This window comes from Podarcis gaigeae (genome assembly GCF_964106915.1).
Source record: "Podarcis gaigeae genome assembly, chromosome: 12".
Classification (NCBI taxonomy): Eukaryota; Metazoa; Chordata; class Lepidosauria; order Squamata; family Lacertidae; genus Podarcis; species Podarcis gaigeae.
Window position 1 is genome coordinate 37,278,381 of NC_139688.1, and position 15,673 is coordinate 37,294,053.

General features: G+C 47.7%; 1 protein-coding gene and 1 long non-coding RNA gene across 2 annotated transcripts; one reads left to right on the forward strand and one right to left on the reverse strand.

Annotated features, from left to right (window-relative positions):
- Positions 1-3,358: 3,358 nt before the first annotated feature.
- Positions 3,359-8,160, reverse strand: LOC310828729. The gene is made up of 2 exons (XR_014557095.1): positions 6,700-8,160; positions 3,359-4,439 (listed from the first exon to the last, which is right to left on the reverse strand). It is a non-coding gene; the product is annotated as an uncharacterized lncRNA (long non-coding RNA).
- A 434-nt stretch (positions 8,161-8,594) lies between these two features.
- EVX1 (even-skipped homeobox 1) lies at positions 8,595-15,201 on the forward strand. Its single transcript, XM_083703805.1, has 3 exons — positions 8,595-9,085; positions 12,104-12,360; positions 14,116-15,201. The coding sequence occupies exons 1-3, from the start codon at positions 8,632-8,634 to the stop codon at positions 14,650-14,652; spliced, it is 1,248 nt and encodes a 415-aa protein (XP_083559931.1). The 5' UTR covers positions 8,595-8,631; the 3' UTR covers positions 14,653-15,201.
- Positions 15,202-15,673: the final 472 nt, after the last annotated feature.

The following is a 15,673-nucleotide window of genomic DNA, read 5'->3' on the forward strand; positions in this document are numbered from 1 at the left end:
GAAAGAGGAACGTGCTGCTTAGCATCAAGGTCCAGTTTAAGCTCCTTCTTTTGTTTCTTAGGATAGAACTGGGAGCACTGTTTACTTAAGAGCAAGTCCTCTAAGGGGTTTGCTTTTCTAAGCAGTATGTATTTAGGATGGGATTCCTGGTGCCCCAATGGAACTGGTGCAGGAACAGAGGATGGGACATGAAAGAGACCGACTAAGCTGCAGTCTGGACACCCTGACCATTATCTCTCTTTTTTTAAAGCTCTTTCTTTCCTTTAATGACACATTGCCCGTTTCCACCCCAGAGCCACCTTATGATACGGCCCTCGGGGCTTTCAAAGCCCTCTACACTAGTCTGGCGGAACTGGGCCGAGCCCAGGACCATCCATCCCAATCAAAGGCGAAGCTCTCCCTGCTGCCTTCAACAAGCGATGCTTATCTCTTGGGTCAAATCGAGCTGGTACTAGAGATTTGACCTCAGATGCCCTGCGCCACGCCCTCGCCAGCAACCACCGTCTGCATTAACGATGTTGTTATTTCCTTCCATCAGAAATCTCGACGGGGAAGGCTGTCTCTGCTGAAGCACGTCCATAGGAAATGGGGGCTGTTTTATCTAGCAGAAGAAGAACTGGGGGAGGAAATCCCCTTTGATTTCTTTTGATTAAAAACTGAGATCTGTTCAACTCCATTTGAAGGGCACTGTGCTGGACATGCAGCCTGCGCCTATTAACCGACTGACCCAGGAACCATTGGCTTGAATCCGGTTTGCTTTAATTTATCAGTTGAAATAAACTAATTACTGACATCGGATCAAATCGCTTTCAGAATCAAGAAGTTGTCCAAATATGGACCAATTGAGAAGTCGATCAGATAGATACACACCGGTAAATTAATTATGCCCGCCAATGAACCTTAAACCAAATATAAACCAGACTAATTAATTCCACTGGCTTCACTGGAGCTGAATTAAATCCAAGCACTCCGGCTGAACTCGTTTTTAGACCAGTTAGTTGGTTAGAGATCTAGGCAACGAAAGAATTGGAATGATATACAGTTAATATTTGCGTTGTGCGTGTCCCCCGATCCGCAGCAGCAACTCTGAAAATTATGCACCATTTTCACTAATGCAGACACCCTTCTCCTTTCCTATATGATTCAGTGCAGACGTCATGTGAATTGCAATGAAAATGTGCGTGTACAAAATCGCAGAAAGAGCGCTGGGAAATTTATGGAGGTTATTCGCATGGCTTCCACCAAACGTGGAATGAACGAGATTGTCTTTTACTAAAGACTCCAGTTTTGTAAATTACGTCCACCGCCTATTTTACCGCATGGGAAATGGTTATTGGGATTAGATTTTGGGGGGCTAACATTCTAATATAATAAATATGACAGGGACTTAACATACTTTTGGGACGTTTGTTTTGTTTATAGACTATGTGCGCGCAACCTCTTCCTTTGGTGTAGGTGGGTCGATCGGTCCTTCAGTCTTTGCATCTCTTTCAGACATATATGTAGGCAGGTCGGAAGATACATAAGGCACGATATAAAGGTTTGCAAGAGATGTAAAGAAGGAAGGAAGGACGCAAAGAGGAAATAACCTGTTCTGTTCTACATGACCCCATAATTTGGAGGCACTTTCAAAATGAAGTAAGGAAAAGGTCTTAGCAGTGATTTATAACCACAGCCAAAAGAATCTGGTTTTACATACCCCGCCCAGGTCTAATTAACCCTTCCATTGTTCAGATTTGCTTCATCGCTATTTCAGTGTATATTAATATTTGTTACTCCCAAATGCATCTGGGAAGATACCTACGACTTTGCAGTAAAAGCTGGCAGACGGTGCAAACAATTACGTGAAAGGCACACGAGGTCCAGCTTTCCCCCTCTGCCTTATTTAGGCATCCTTTCGAAACACTGGAGAATTACAATGTTGATGCTCAATTTTAAGGAGGAACTGAGTAATTTCTTTTATTTAAAAGACAGGACAGGCTCCTGTTTTTGCTTTTTTTTAAATGAGGAAGTCGGAACCAGCCAAAATCAAAAAAGTTGTTTGTCGCACTGCTTTTAAATTGCAGTCTTATAGATAGATTCCTAGGGGTGAACGCAGTGTTTCTAGGCATCCACAGAATTGCACTACCCATTGCATTTAAAAGTGCCAGAGTTTGGATAGATTGCTTTTATAGTGATTTATAGACTTCCCAACTGTTCAGATTGTTGCTAATCCAAAATATAGTACCTAGATTTTAGCCAGTCAGGGTAAAATTAGTCAGTGAGATTAAACTAACTACAACAATGCATTTGAGCAGTTTGAAATGAGTTTGTGTGTATATTTATTTACTGCATATAAACAGAAGCGGATGCCCAGATTTCTACTGTGCTGTCTCCTATAGCCCTCGGGCGCGACAGCCTTCGGAGACAGTGCACTTTCACACTGAATATTGGAGGGGTAACAAGACTCTTCTCAATCTGACTTCGTTGCAATCATCCTGTTGGCAGACTTGGATTGGATTAACTTGAAAAATGGCAAGATACTCTGTATGTAAGAGTGATAACATGAAGCACCTCCTCTTTGCCTACCAAGATTAATCATAGAAGTCTCCTTATGTGTTTAGATTCTATGCCCCTGGTGTGGAAATTCTTACTTTAATTGTGTGCAGAGACACGTACATAGATGGCGCTATATAAATAAATGTTAATAATAAAGTGGTGTTTGCATATTTTTTTCCATCATTGCAGCTACCGCTCAGTCTCTTCTCCCCTTCTGCTATTTAATATGGTTTGAATTGCTTCCTACATCTGTCATTATTATTATTTTAAAAAATCATTTGTTTTCGACTGTGAGTTAAAGAACCAAATGTGATGTTGTGAATAATACACAAATTGTTCTGTCCATTTTATAGCCAAATACCGAAAATATATGCGCACATATTGCCTTTTCCAGGTTCACGTTGTCTCAAAAACATTTGCAGAGTTGACTTTCTAGAGAGCTGAAGAACAAATGCTCCGATTATTTCCCTCATTGCAGCGTTTCAACTCTAACACTGTCGTAAAAATAGACTTAATAAAACAGCGATAATTACGTCATTATAGTTAATAGCATCCATTAACAAATTAGGCTTTCTGCTTTGCTAAATCTGATTCTCTTTCAAATCAAGCTCTTTGACGTTTTGTGGGTTGGATCAGAGACAGTAGAGCCTTTTTTAAATATTTGTATTTGTTGTGTTTGAAATGTGGGGGGAGGGGACTGAGATAGGAAAATCCAAAATTAGTTACTGATGATTCAGCATAATGAACATTATTATTTGACAAGTTTGGGTGTCTTGGGAATTCTCAATAACACAATACACACAAATGAAATATATTCAAATTTGCATTTTCCGAAGGGTATTTTATTAAGTGTTTTTAACATTGATCTACAGGTTCGGCAACAAAAATATCACTCCAGCGTCCAGGCTTCTTCCTTGTGCAGATTCCTAGAACGCTGAAGAAACAAATTATTTATTTAAATCTTTTTATGGCGCCTTTCCAAGAGTCAAGGAAGATTAGAAAAGGATAGAAAGAGAACCGTTTAAAACATATTCTATATTCTGCATATTATATTTGCCTTTCCAGGCAATTTTCTGTAATAAATAGGTGATGTTTAGGATGACACGTGGCTGTTGGGTTGTCATTCATTTTGACTGAGGGCGCTGGTCGTCTTTGAAGGATTTGCTCCGGGGTGACGCAGCAGACGGTTCTGGACCTTTGAAGTGGGGCACTTTACACTTGGGTGTTTCATCTGAATGTGTTGTGTGTTTTCAAGATCCAGAGGAGATGAATAATACCCGGAGGCACTCAATAAATTTCACTAACGAACCTCAGAGAACTGTGGTGGGCGTGATCCTGGCAAAAAGGAAGGAAGACACCACAGCCAACCATCTCAATGCACACTCTCCCGAACTTACTGGAGAACGGGTTGGATACAACTACAATGAATGAACTGAATAAATAGATATATATTTCCTATTTAGATACAGTGGTACCTCGGGTTACATACGCTTCAGGTTACACACTCAGCTAACCCAGAAATAGTGCTTCAGGTTAAGAACTTTGCTTCAGGATAAGAACAGAAATTGTGCTCCGGCGGCGCAGCAGCAGCAGGAGGCCCCATTAGCTAAAGTGGTGCTTCAGGTTAAGAACAGACCTCTGGAACGAATTAAGTACTTAACCCGAGGTACCACTGTACGCACCAAGCACAAAAAGAAGTTCTTAATCTCGTTTACTTTCACTTTGGCTGGATCATCAGTGTGATGTGAAGGGCGGCTTCAAATGGCGAAGCTTAGGGACTTACTAGAGAGAGGTGGTAGACAGAAAGGGAATGACATGGATCTAGGCTACAGCCCTGTACGCGCTTCCTTGAGTAAAGATCCCCACGAGCTCAACGAGGACGAGTGCTGAGTGTAGACACCCTATGGGATTGTACAGCAGGAGAGAGAGAGAGAAGTCACGACCCAATTTCAAAGTGAAGAATAACCGCTTGAGATCCTGATCCCACGCTTAACAGATCATTCATAGCTTCTCAGTGGGGCTCTTTGGCATCAGCGTTTAGCCTGGACTCGGGTCAAGGTCTGCCGGGGATTTGATCTGCCCCAGTCTTTAACGCGCAGTGACCAGGCACTTTCGTTTCGACAAACATTTCTAGTCGGCCTTCAGGTTTCAAGGTAGGCTCTGTGGTTCAGGAGGCTTATCAGATCACTTAATCTCACTATATAACGTAAATCCACCGGGGTCAGGGAGCAGATCTGGTTAGGATCATCCCACTAATGGCCCAGTGCGGGGGGGGGGGTTGCTGTTGGAGAAGGATAGGTCTGCCAGTTTAAGGGCCTCTTCCGAGACTCGCCTCCCTCTCATTGCTTCCTGTTGCCTGCAATTACACTACCGGTTTGAAGACGACCCGCCAAAGGTATTCTGTCGCAGGCATCGCCCACTGATGGGAAGGCTTTGAAAAAGCAAGGAAGCATTTCCCTTCCCACATTTCAAAGCAGCCAGCCGCGCAATTTACATTCGCGGGGCTGGACCGAGATTGGTATAGGGCTGTCTTTCTCTCTCTTCATCTCAGTCGCCCACCAGTCAGGAGATAATCAGCGCTGGGGGGGCAGGGAGGTTCGTCTGAATTTATCCCACGTGGTGTTACTGTTCTTCTTACGGTACCCTTATTGTAATATGGAGCGCCTCTATCCCGGATAAAGAGGGATGCTGTCACAGAGGAGCTAAGCAATCAGCCTTTTTAGAAAGAGTGTGGAAAACCTTCTGCTCTCTCAAAAGCCCCGACTGAGAAGCCACACAGAACCCTCACTCTTCTGTTCCGTGTTAACGAACACGGAATAACTCCTACTCTTAATTTTTGGCTATGACTGGAGGCGGATTTAAACCGTCACTAATGCGGATTTAAAGTAGGGGTGAAAAAAAAATAGATCACTTGATGTTCCCCTTTGACTATCACTACCACCCATTCATTGACTAAAGGGTGTTAACAAATCCGGGTCTAAGTGAGTATACGCCCTAGGAGGAAAAGGAGGGGAGCCTCCTGTCTGGCCAGTATGAAAACTCCTCCCTTCTCAAGCAAAGCCGGTGCTAACTCGCCACAGACAAAATAACCTGTCAGTTTGCCAACAACCCCCTGCCCCGGGAAATTATTAGGCTCTGAATTAACTCCTTTCTCCCAGCAGTTTAAAGACTCTCTTAAGCTGTTTACGGGAAGGGACTTTCCATGATCCTTTCGCGCTTCTTTGCTTTGGATGTGACACGGAAGACCCAGCTTAAGGGAGGAAACCTGGAGCTCTCTCTTTCCCTCCCTCCCTCCCTTTCTGTGTGTTTCCCCACTCTTTCCTTGTTTCCCATGGTGGGCGTTATAAAGTCAACTGCTCATCACTAACTTCCTCCCGCGTGTGACTGGAGGGGCGGAGGCCCCCTGCAGTAGAAGACCCCTCCTCCCCAGATGGTACCCCAGATCAACAGCGGTTTCAGTTCTCTGGATTTTAAGAAAAGGATGCACTTCCTTCCTCTCCATCCCCCTTAACTTCTCCAAGGAGGACTTAAAGCTGCCCAAATTTTCTCAATCGACAACAACTACAACAATGTTCGCAGAGGATAATCAACCATGGAACATGCCTCTGACGACCCATTTAATCTTATAAAAGTCATTAATTAACAAGGAGTTTAATCCCATTCAAACACACAGAGACTTACTATCGAGTAAACGTATTTAGCCTCGCATTTATTTGAATGTGGCTTTTGTTTGGCCTTAATACATTTAAGGGAGGTGTTAAGCCTCTCGCCTTGAGTATGTCGGAGATCTGGCTGCTTATAGTCGCAGCTCCATCCACAAACCACTTACAACAAACGAATCGCATTTAAACCTACCCCCCCTTTATATATATGTTGCTATCCTGCTAAATAGGACGCTTTGTGTTTAGGATCGGAATGAGTGCCTGTCAGCTTTCAGCGCAACTGGCACCCCGATCCTAAAGACACCTTCCCAGGTGAGTGCGTTTAGGATTGCCATAAGGGCGCTGTCCAAACCTTAGTGACTCAGAGACGAACCGAAATTGTTGAGCTTAATGTCTAAGAATTTCACGAAGATTTACTGAACGGAAGCATGGAAACAAAGAACGCATCTGGAGTAATTAAAACGTAACATTTCCACAGTAAGTAAAATGTGCTACTTACGGCGGTTCTGTCCATGGAGTTCCTCAGCATAACATGGTTTTCTAGTCCTCCTCAGAAATAATACCCTGGTCTTTGTACTGGAAACAGATCCTAGTTTTTGGTTTTTTTTGCTCACTTGTTTACACTCACCCCCTCCTTCCATCCCCATTTACGCTCCTTCAACCCAACCCTTTCTCTTGAAATTATTAAGGGGGAGGGAGTGTGTACTTGCCTTTGTGCGTTTTGTTGTTTTGCTTCTCTACAAAAACCCTCAAAAATGCCCATAAATTCTTTACCAGACTGGAAACATTGATTGAAGGTTCATTACAGCGCAACCAACATTCTTTGAAAAGAAGGGTAATAGAGTTGCCAGGGGTGGTTTAGCGGTCATTTGATATTACTTAACCAACATATTTTCTGAAGGCAAAAAAAGGAGGGATACATTGAAAAGATTACTTATGTTAAATGACTGCACAAAAATGCAAGAGAAACCGACGTCCACAACACATTCCTGATTATATTTTATAAAAGGAGACAGAATGTGGATCTGAACCTACTGGCAGATCTCTGATTTACAGCAGATCAGCAAAAATTTCTGACACCCAGCTGTGTATTAATGGCAACAACCTATATGACTTGTGTCATCCATATTAAAGGATTGAAATGAAGACAATTAGCGAGGCAGGGACTTTTGTATAAAAGGGGTCAGAGTCACCCTGTTCAATAATTCTGTGGGGTTTTTTTGTGTGGTTCTTTTTTTGCAGATGGCTCTGGTTGGTAGATCTTGGCAAAACAAACAAACAAAGTAGATCCAAAAAGCCTAAAGCCCGCCCGCCTGTGCGCTACAAATATCTGCTCTGTCGCTTGAAATTTGAATAAGCTGCCGCTTGATTATTTCTGTCGGGTTGAACCTTATCAAAGCATCTTCTGGTCCTGTGGAGGGCGAGGAAAAAAAGAATTATATATAGGATAGTGATTGAAATAAATTATCATTAAGGACAATAAGAATGGAAAGTACTTAGGACATCAATCAAACTGCTTGCCTGTATATCAGTATTGCCACCAATTCTCGAGTTCAAACCAGATGGCCCGAATGACTCGAAATCAAATAGTGTTTTATAAACGGGATAGGTGGCATATGTTAATCAGAACAAGTGGCCTAATATTCACGAATGGGTCCTTATCTTGCAAGCACAACTTTCGAGCCGTCCGATCTGTAAAGAATAAAATAAAGAATTTCCCGGGGATGAGAGAGGAGGGAAATGTGTGTCTTCTTCGCACGTTTCAGCCGTCGTGGATCAAAGGTGCAGTTCCCCCCTCTAAAAAATAAAATAGAAAAGGTATTCAAATCAGATCGAAAGGTTACTTAACTCTCCCACTGAGGAACTCAAAAGAAACGCAGCTTTGCAGTTGGATCTCATCCGCCATCTCCCTTTTCACACTTGCCTCTCGCATCCATCCGAAGCGCTTGTTACACCTGGTACATCTCTCATCTCTCCCCTCCCTTCTCCGACCCCCTCCACCCCCACCCCCACCCCGCCTCCCCTTTAACTCTTCTCTCCGGCTCTTCCTTTCATCTTCCTCGCCGGCAGACGTTTCTATTTATCCCCCGGCAATCAAGTGAGTGGCGTCACCAGAGGTACTGTAATGACGATTGCACCATTAAGGGATGACAGCTTTAGAAAGAAGAGGGCAATGGTGAGATCCCTCCCAGAGCCGCCGCTGCACAGTGGAGCGATCGCATCACAAGGTCACCCCCCGGCTCACCACCGCTCGCGGCTCCCTCTCTCTCTCTCTCTTTCTGCATTGGCAGGAGAGGGTCTGCTGGGAAGAAGGGGTGGGGTGGCCCGGGGGGGGGAGAGAGGGAGAGAAGGCGCAAGAGGGTGGATGGGGCTTGGGGTGGGGTGGGGTGGGGGAGAGGAGAATCCGGACTTTATTTAAAAGACCAGCACAATGGAAACTAGGAAGGAGATGGTGATGTTTCTGGAAGGAGGTCAACTTGGCTCGCTGGCAGTAGCCAAGAGGGCACCCAGCTTGGCAGAGGCCGTGGGAAGCCCCGGTCCAGAGCCGCAGGACAAGATGATTCATAGAGGCTGCCACAGCCCTAGGTCTGGACCCTTACCCTCCCGGGAAAGAGGAGGAGGAAGGGTGGAAGAGGAGGATGAAGAGGAGGAGGAAGAGGAGGAGGAGGAGGTGGAAGTGCTCCCGGCGACAGGGACGGTCCCGGAGAGCCGGTCCGCGGCGGCCGCGCTGCTCTCCGCCGGGCAGCAGCCCCCGCTCAACCGCTTGGCCGCCAAAGGCCAGCAGAGCAGCTCGGACACAGAGTCGGATTTCTACGAGGAGATCGAGGTCAGCTGCACCCCGGACTGCGCCACGGGCAACGCGGAATACCACCAGCACGGCAAAGGTACCCCAACCCCTCCCTTTCTCCTCCCGCCTCCCAGTCCCTGGTCCTGGGGCTCAGGCCGGCCGGGCTGCATCCCAGGACGGGCCATCCCATCTGCCCTGGAGCTTAGGAGCAGAAAGTCAGCGCCTGGTACTGGAAAGCAGGCTGCGTCTCTGCTTTCCAACCCGATCCCCAACGCGCTTAAGGGCTAGTGGGGGGGGGGGCTGCCATATACCATCTGATCTGGCTAAGGGCTAGTGGGGGGGAGGCAGCCTGCCATATACCATCTGATCTGGCTCAGGGGCTTTGATGATGTTTGCTGCCTCGGTTTGGATTCCCCCCACACACCCCCACACCTTCTCCCTTTTCCAGGATCCGTAGAGCCATGGCTTGGGGGTCCCCTGGTATCTCTAATTGCCCGCAGAGAGACATCTGCAATAACCCACACACATCTCCCGCTTTGAAGTCTAACGACGTGTTAATGGGGGACATGAAATCGCATCCTCGCTGCAACAGAGAATTATGACCTTTGCAGATTTCCCTCCTGCAGCCCAGACTTTTATTGTAATGAATTCTCCCAGAAGCTTTTCCTGTTCCAGGGCATAGCAAGACCCCCCCTCCCCTCCCCGCCCACACCCTTGCGCCCACACCTACCCAGGATTATAGTACTCTGGGCTCCCCAGTTTCCCACCCCCAACGAAGGAGGAAAGAAGGCGAACTTTCCGGGATTTGGCCAAGATCAAAAGAAAAACCCCGCGCCTGCTGGCCAGGCTTGCAACTTGCTCTTTGGGGCTGCTGGCGCGCGCCTTTCCCCTGGCAGGGGTGCAGCGAGCCTGCGGGAGCCCCGAAGCTGCCGCAAGAAAAAAGGACAGTAAAGGGGGGGGGAGCGGCTGAAGCCCCTGCTGCCCAGCGCCCAGTACTCAGGTCCTTTTCTTTGCACATTGGTTCGATGTCCCAATTGCCTTGTCACTTCCGTGTCTCGGTGGCGCCAGCTCGGAAATGGTCCCAGGGCTTTAATTGCCTTCGGTCTTATTCAGGGCACAATGAGAACTGGCTGCATTTGAAAGCAAGCGCGCGCGCACACACAGACACACAGAGGCCGAGACCACGGACTCATTCTCGCCACCCCCTCCCACCATCACTCGCACCCCCCACCCCACCCCCTCAGCCCCAGAGCCCTAAATATCTTCTGGGAAAGTGTTGGAATGAGGGAGAGCTCTGGTTTGGCCCAGGAGGTTTCTTTCATCTCCATTGCCAGAAGGAAGGAGTGTGTTTTTGTTGTTGTTGCGGGGAGAAGGTTGGGGCCATTACACAAGAAAGGTGACTCCGCCATCTCACTTGCCAGTTATGGTCATGTATGGCAAAGGACGGTTATCAGAGGCCAACAAATGGAGGGGAGGGTGGCTATCGCCTTGGCAAGCACTTCCCTCTGCGCACAGAGACAACAGGCCTCAGAGATGGACGCAAAGGACCCCCATAGCCTTTGGAGGATCTCCTTTGTATTGCAGAGAAGGGAAACATCACTTGGTGGTGTCAGAGAGGTCTCTTAACGTCTTTATCCGTCTACGTTGTATTCAAAGTTCATTCCCCTGTGATCACTGTCCTGAGGGATTTGTTCCTTTCAGGTCTCTGTGTGTGGTGTGGACCCTTTCTAGAGCCTCTCTAGAAAGGCTATCCTCCTTGGTTTGTCGCAGGCCAAACAACAACAACAATAAAGAGGCACCTAGACGTCGAACAGATTTATTATAGCACAAACTTTACTGTAACTACAACCTTCTTCAGCAGATGATTTGGGGGATTTCACATGCTACTCCAGTAGTAGGATTTTTTAAAAAAGCAGTAGGCTTTGAAAGAGGCCTCTTTGATACTTCTTTCCCTCCTCACAGTTATTTCCCACTGCAGGTGCTGGGGAAAATGAGCCAAAGAAAAAAGCTCTCCTTACTTTCTGCTTCTTTCTGCCCCATTCCCAGTGACTAGGGATGCTGAAGCGTTTGCATGGAAGCCGGTGTGCATTCCTTAGATCTAAATAACATCTGGGATTACCATCAGAAACCTATTCTGGCTTCTGTTCAATGCGATGTCAATCCCGATTAAATAAATTAATAATAATAATAATAACAACAACAACAACAACAACAACAACAACAACAACAACAACAACAACAACAACCAACAAACGTATCCGGGTATAGCGGCACCGTTTGGCCAGCGCTTTTCAGTGTAAATTATGTGGAATGCGGCCTTGTAATCCAGATCCTAAACACAAAAGGAAATGCGATTGGCTTTCAGCGAATTTTACCGGAGGAGTAAACCTCGATGCGCAGAGCGATCCTAGGCATGTTTGCTCCAAATAAGGCCCTATTATAGCCAGTAGGGCTTACTCTCGGGTAAGTGGGGAAGAGGATTGCACCCTTAACACAAAAAAGAGAAAGGAACCAGATTGCCACCCAGGAGCTAAATACTTTGGGTAGTCATACCTAAACACCTGCTTTGGAATAATAATAATAATAATAATAATAATAATAATAATAATAATAATAATAATAATTTCAAGGGGCCTTCCATGGTTCCATGACATTGTTTCCAAGTAAGCCTAATGTACACCTAAAGCCAGTCAGTCAAGCCCAAGCCCAGGTATATTCGCTCAAAAGAAAACCCCACGAGTTCAGTCCTACTTACCCTCAAAGTAAGTGCGCGGCCCCAGGAGATAATACTCCCCATAGAGTCTTGCTGACTGAGGAGTTACTCCTGAGTAAAGGTGTCTGGAACTGGGCTGCCCATCTATTTAAATCCTAATAAGGTAACTAGGCTGTTGATCTAACTAGTCTTTCGGATCTCTCCAGTTATTCGGTTACTAAATATGGGCTAGTTTGTGTTCGTAGGCATCCAGCCCCAGTTCTCAGGGGCTCCAAACGGGGGGGGGGGCGGGAGAAAGTGGACAAACTGAAATTAAGCGGGGGGGGGGAGGAAACACAGGTTGGCAGGGCCCCGCTGCCTTTCTTTCTCTTTCTATGTCTTCCTCTCGACTTGCCCTTGCAGGACACTGCTCGGAGACCTCAGCGGGCAGCCCCAGCAGCGGAGGGGACCCCCCTAAAGGCAGCGGGAGCAGCGGCGGAGGGGGCTCTCAAGGATCGCTGGCCTGCAGCGCCAGCGATCAAATGCGCCGGTACCGCACGGCCTTCACCCGGGAGCAGATAGCTCGGCTGGAGAAGGAGTTCTACCGGGAGAACTACGTCTCCAGGCCCAGGAGGTGCGAACTGGCGGCCGCCTTAAACCTCCCAGAAACCACCATCAAGGTAGGATCGCAAGCGGGGATCTCAAGGTTCCAGCACAATGTCACGCATGTACAGTCTGCCCAACGGCCGAGACGCCCCACGCTTGCTTACAGCCAAGCAGCAAAGTTCCCCTGCGGTGGCCTTCCGGCCAAGGCTCCCTGCGCTGATTTAAATCCGATGGCAGTTTATTGGAGCTGCCATTCAAGAGCTTTTAAAGCAGAGCGATTACCCCCTTTCACCCTTTCCATGCGTGCAGAGTGGAGATCCCAATCCGCATTAGTAGCTTGTCAGTTTCACTGAAACCTGCTCGCGTTCTTTACTCAATGGGCTTATTTCTGTGTACTTTTGGGAGAGGTGCAACTCCGACAGCGCGGTCCGATCTATACACGCCTGCTCAGAAGTAAGTTCCATTGAGCTCAACGGTGTGTAGACGAAAGCTTCTATAAGTGTGCACAGCATTGCAGTTTACGCACCACTTATTTCGGAGTCCACTGAAATTAATCCAAAAGCAGCTTTTAACCACGGTCGTCCCCAACTCGCGAGTAGTCTTGCTTACGACTTCGAGATGTTTCAAAGTTGGTCCCCCATGGAGCTGTTAGGCTACTGATCCTTTAGGGTTCCCCTCCTCCCCGAGTAAAATGGTTGCTTCCAACTTTGGCAACTGAAACAAATGGCGCTTACTCCCAAGTAAATGCGTACAGAATGGGATCTGACTTGAGTGGGATTAAATAGGATGGAAGCACTGCTGCGCCTTGGATATCTTGTGGACCAGGTAGTCTCCAGAACAAGGAAAACCCAGAAGAAAATCTAAGGCTGCATTCTATGCACACTTATTTGGGACTAAGCTCCTTTGAAGTCGATGGGACTTCCGTCAGTGCAAACAGCCGCAGGATTTCGCTGCGCCCTTCCCCTTCCTTCATCTCATAGCTCCTGGGGAGTCTGTGTGTCTGTTTCAATTTATAAGCACTGCACAGTCTAAGGATGGCAGACTATTTGCGGACGCAGCTACTGGCACAAAAGAAATTTCACACCCGAAAGCTGTCAAGGATACAAGTTGGTTTCATCTGGAAGCAGTGAGTTCCTTTCAATTTCAGCGGATGTGGCTTGCACCCGTCTCCTCATCTAGCTCCAAACATACTGGGTGCATGTTGCAAAGGCTGAAAAGCGGGCAGGATAGCAGAGGCAGACGGGAATGCGGCAGGAAGGCAGTTCTGTAGCAACGATAATAGCACTGTAGTAAAAATAATAATAGTCACTGTGAAACTCCATCATTGGATGTAGTTGACCAAGCTCACAGACACCCCACACGCACACTTTTCATTTCATTTATATTTAAATATATACGTCGGGGAATGCCAAGGGGGCTACCTGCCCCCCCCCCCCGGCGTTGGAAGGGCGATTCAGCAAGTGGATGCTGAAAACCAGTTATTATTGTGAGATGAAACGATAGTGCTGTGTTGCAACAAAACTCCCGAGGCCTTTGGTGGATTGCTAAATACCACCGAGGCTCTAGGTTTTATTGTTGTCCATTGGTCAACACACAATCCCAGGCCCAGTTAGACAAGCCAGGAGTTTTATAGGTTCCTGCTGCAACCCCAGACCCATTGGGCAGGAACTCTGACCGCACAGAGTTCTCTGAGGCCAAGTGAGCTTGCTTAAGCCTGCAGCCTCCCTCCAGAGCAAAAACAGGGCGCGCGTGAAGATCGCGGTCTTGCTCCGTCTTCTTGCGGGAATTTTAAGAGCTTCCTGTGGTTCTTCTGTCTGTCTCTCTGCCAGGTGTGGTTCCAGAACCGGCGGATGAAGGACAAGAGGCAGCGCTTGGCCATGACTTGGCCCCACCCGGCAGACCCGGCTTTCTACACCTACATGATGAGCCACGCGGCGGCCACCGGCAACCTGCCCTACCCGTTCCCGTCACACCTGCCGCTCCCTTACTACTCCCATATGGGCCTGGGGGCCACCTCGGCTTCTGCTGCGGCCGCCGCCCCCTTCAGCTCCCCCCTGAGACCTCTGGACACCTTCCGGGTCCTCTCTCACCCCTACCCCAGACCAGAACTTCTGTGCGCCTTCAGACACCCTTCCCTCTACGCCGGCCCAACGCACGGACTGAGCGGCGCCGGAGGGAGCCCTTGCTCGTGCCTGGCTTGCCACGGGAGCCAGGCCAACGGGCTGCCTCAAAGGCCTTCGGGTTCGGACTTTAGCTGCTCCGCCACCACCAGGACTGACTCGTTCCTCACCTTCACGCCCTCGGTGCTGAGCAAGGCCTCCTCGGTCTCCTTGGATCAGCGGGAAGAAGTCCCTTTGACCAGATAAAAAGCTTCGTCTCAGGTTTCTCTGCTCTCCCCTACCCCACCCGACCTCACCCCACCCCACCCCTCAACTCTTGTCCAGAGACACCCTCCCTCACCCCAGCCGGTCAAAGAACTTCCATAGCGTGTTTATTTAATTGCGGGCAGTGGACGCCAATGGAACACTGACAGAGGAAGGGAACGGAACTGTGAAATAAAATTCTAACAAAAACGAAACAAAAATGGAAGGATTTCTGTTTCGTTCTTCTCTGTGGAAAAAGTACCAGAGTTGCAACTGATTGGTGGGCGGGCGGGGGACGACTTTGCCAAGTGACGCGTCTACGAAGGCGGAAGGAAGATGTGATTTTTGCACCACAGGGGGAAATAATCGAGAACTTTGGTCTCCGAAGGACTTTTTTCTCCAGCCTAAGAGGGCAGGATGCCCACCAACTGCGGCATCGCTAGCTTATGCATAACCTTGTATGTGACTAAAAAGGGAAATACTTGAAAGGAAGAAATTGTGGATTCTAACGAATAATGTATGCCTGATGAAAGTAAAGGTTTATTATTTGCCAGATTAAAAAGAGAAAGTGAAGGGCCTTTGTTGGATTTGCCATGTCAGAGTGTCATCCCCGTTATTTCTGACTATCATCATCATCATTATTAGGCTAATTGGCTTCAGAAAAACACCAACAAAACTCAGCAGAACTCGCTATACATTTTCGGTGTGCCTTTTTCTTTCTCCAGCTCCAGCTCCATGCTGGCTTTCCGGAGAGATCCCCCCACCCCACCCACCCACCTTTTACCCTGAAAGGAAAGGGGGAAGGTGCGATCTTTTGTGTCTTGCCAACTGAAATGGGGTGGGGCGGGGCATGTGTGTGTGTGTGCGCGTAAAGGGAGGGGGCTGGCGAGCGAAATTGCCAGAGGGAAGCCCAGAAGGGTCAAAGCTATTTGTCCTTTAAAAGAACAGCGTCGCGTTGTCAGTTTCTGAATTGTGACCACACCGGCGAAAGTAGAAAGTGATGTATAATGTAGCGGAAGGTGCT